This window comes from Propithecus coquereli, unplaced genomic scaffold (genome assembly GCF_000956105.1).
Source record: "Propithecus coquereli isolate 6110/MARCELLA unplaced genomic scaffold, Pcoq_1.0 Scaffold23, whole genome shotgun sequence".
NCBI classification, from domain to species: Eukaryota; Metazoa; Chordata; class Mammalia; order Primates; family Indriidae; genus Propithecus; species Propithecus coquereli.
In genome coordinates, this window is record NW_012147841.1 from 5,317,936 (window position 1) to 5,320,297 (window position 2,362).

Genomic DNA, 2,362 nt, shown 5'->3' on the forward strand with positions numbered 1-2,362 from the left:
CTGAACGGTTACACAGAGAGGAAACAATAAATCTCGGCTACTATGCAATAAATATCTCAAGTTTTAACGAAGGAAACTACAATTACAGTGAAATAAAAAAAATAACATTTTAGAACAAAGCTAACAAATGGCTAGGTTTCTATGATTCTTCTTCAAACGCTTTCTTTGAGGGGGAAAAAGTCAAACAAACAAGCAGTTTTACCTGAAATAAAGAACTAGTTTAAAGGTCAGAAGAAAGGAGCAAGTTTTGCGAGAGGCACGGAAGCAGAGTGCGGGGAGTACAATGACAGTTTTCCTTTCCTTTGCTTTCCTCGCTGCCATTCTGACTCACATAGGGTGCAGCAACCAGCGCCGAAGTCCAGAAAACGGTGGGAGAAGATACAACCGGATTCAACATGGGCAATGTGCCTACACTTTCATTCTTCCAGAACACGACGGGAACTGTCGTGAGAGTACGACAGACCAGTACAACACAAATGCTCTGCAGAGAGATGCTCCACACGTGGAACCGGATTTCTCTTCCCAGAAACTTCAACATCTGGAGCATGTGATGGAAAATTATACTCAGTGGCTGCAAAAAGTAAGTCATTGCTTTCAGTTTCTAATTGCACGGAGCCTTTTCCGTTCTTGCACTGCAGCTAACTTAGAGTTCCTTAGGGGGCATTTGTATGTTTACCTTTTGCTCCAGGGGGGCAGTGTTTGCAAATGCAAAAGTGCTTTCTCAGTTTGACTTCCTGGGTAAGCCAAGGTTTTTAGGCTTGTGCAAACCTGTGAATATATGGTAGCACTCCATTTGTGTATCTAGCACTGGCAAATTTTATGACATTTCTGGTTTCCTCTTTTTTGAAGCTTGAATATTCTGCCTGTCAAAACCCAACTTTAAAAAAGAAAGCATGTACCTATTAAGCAAGGCGGTGAAAAAAAGAAAATCATAATGACAATACCAATTTAGGATCAAATTTATTTTACAACAGGAAATTTTTACAGCTAGGATGGAAAATCATCATAAAATATTTTTTTCAACCTTTTGTAAAATTAATGTGAAGTGAGAATAAATATACAGTATAATATTTGGGTAGAAAATTGTATGTTAGTAAAGGGAACTGTTAACTTCAACAAGTTATAGAATAGTAGAGGACTGATTCGTCATACATGTCTTCTGTCCTTGAGAAAAAATAAAGAAAATAAATCTTAGTGTTAACTCACAGGAAAGAGGTTTGCCCACTGTGAGAGGAGAAATCGAGCCAGTGCTGGCTGTTCAGGAGGACATGCACCTGCAGATTCGGGCTGAATGTAACTTCTAGGCTCTGCTGTATTCCTGAAATACCTCCTTTCTGAGGGCATGGTAGTTAGAGAGACAGTACCTGGGGAGTCTAAGTAGCCATGTCACTTGATAAGTATTAATGTTGAGTATGCATTTACCTAATTTAAATAAATCAAATTGAACAATTTATTCAGCTGTTTATAAACCATTGAAAAGTTTTTGTTGAAGATGTGCCTATTATATTATGAACACATTTCTGCAGTCCATTCTCTCTTTGCTCTCTGTTTAATTCTGTAACAGATAGGCAGCAGATAATAACTGTATTCCACTGACTATGCTACTAGAAGGGAGGCAGTGTCCCCGTTTGTGAAAATCTTTTCCCCCAAGACCTTTGCTAATAGATTCACTTGGTGCATATAGTTAGGAATGTAATTAGGCTTCTTTAAGTTAGTCTGTTAACCATCCAAACCCTTTAGGAAGATAAAAAATAGGGAAAGGACAAATGATCTTTTTTGTTCCTGTGTGGTCACCCTCACTTAGGTCACCGCCTGCTGAATCATGCCAAGTAATAGTTATTCTACTTTTGTCCACTAGGGACTGAACTAAGATCACTGTTATTTTATTTGATATGCTAACTGGAACTTAGTAGTTCTCTAGTTTCCAAAATTGGAATTGTAGTTAGTCTTTCTGTTACAGACCACAGGTCTGTAATAAGTTATCGGTAAGTAGGCAGAAGAATAGAAAGCAAATGAAATTCTGCAGTTTTCTGAGAATTGTAGCTTAAGTTTCAGTAATTATAAATTAGGTAGGATATCTGTTTTTTTCTTTTATAAAACTTATTCCCATAGCAAACAAATGAATTTGGTTAAATAGCTTGTTATTATTTTCAATATATCATCCATATAGTTTTAATGAGAATTCAATCATTATAAATTAGTCTGGATTCTTTGAGGGAAATGGGGAAGGATGTTTAGTCCCAAATTTCCCTGAATGACCTATTCTACCAAAAATGTAACATTTTGTTTGCTTAAAACATATAATCAAAATAGTAACTCAAACATAGTAATGCGTATTTTTTGTTACTATGCAATTATTCAG

At 36.6% G+C, this 2,362-nt stretch overlaps 1 protein-coding gene across 1 annotated transcript in view; it reads left to right on the forward strand.

The window, feature by feature from the left end:
- Positions 1 to 268: 268 nt before the first annotated feature.
- The window catches only part of ANGPT1 (angiopoietin 1), a 307,389-nt gene continuing 305,295 nt past the window's right edge, over positions 269 to 2,362 (forward strand). Inside the window, exon 1 of the mRNA XM_012645300.1 lies at positions 269 to 580. Within this exon, the coding sequence (XP_012500754.1) occupies positions 284 to 580 (297 nt within the window). The 5' untranslated portion in view covers positions 269 to 283. The remainder of the gene's footprint in view (positions 581 to 2,362) is intronic.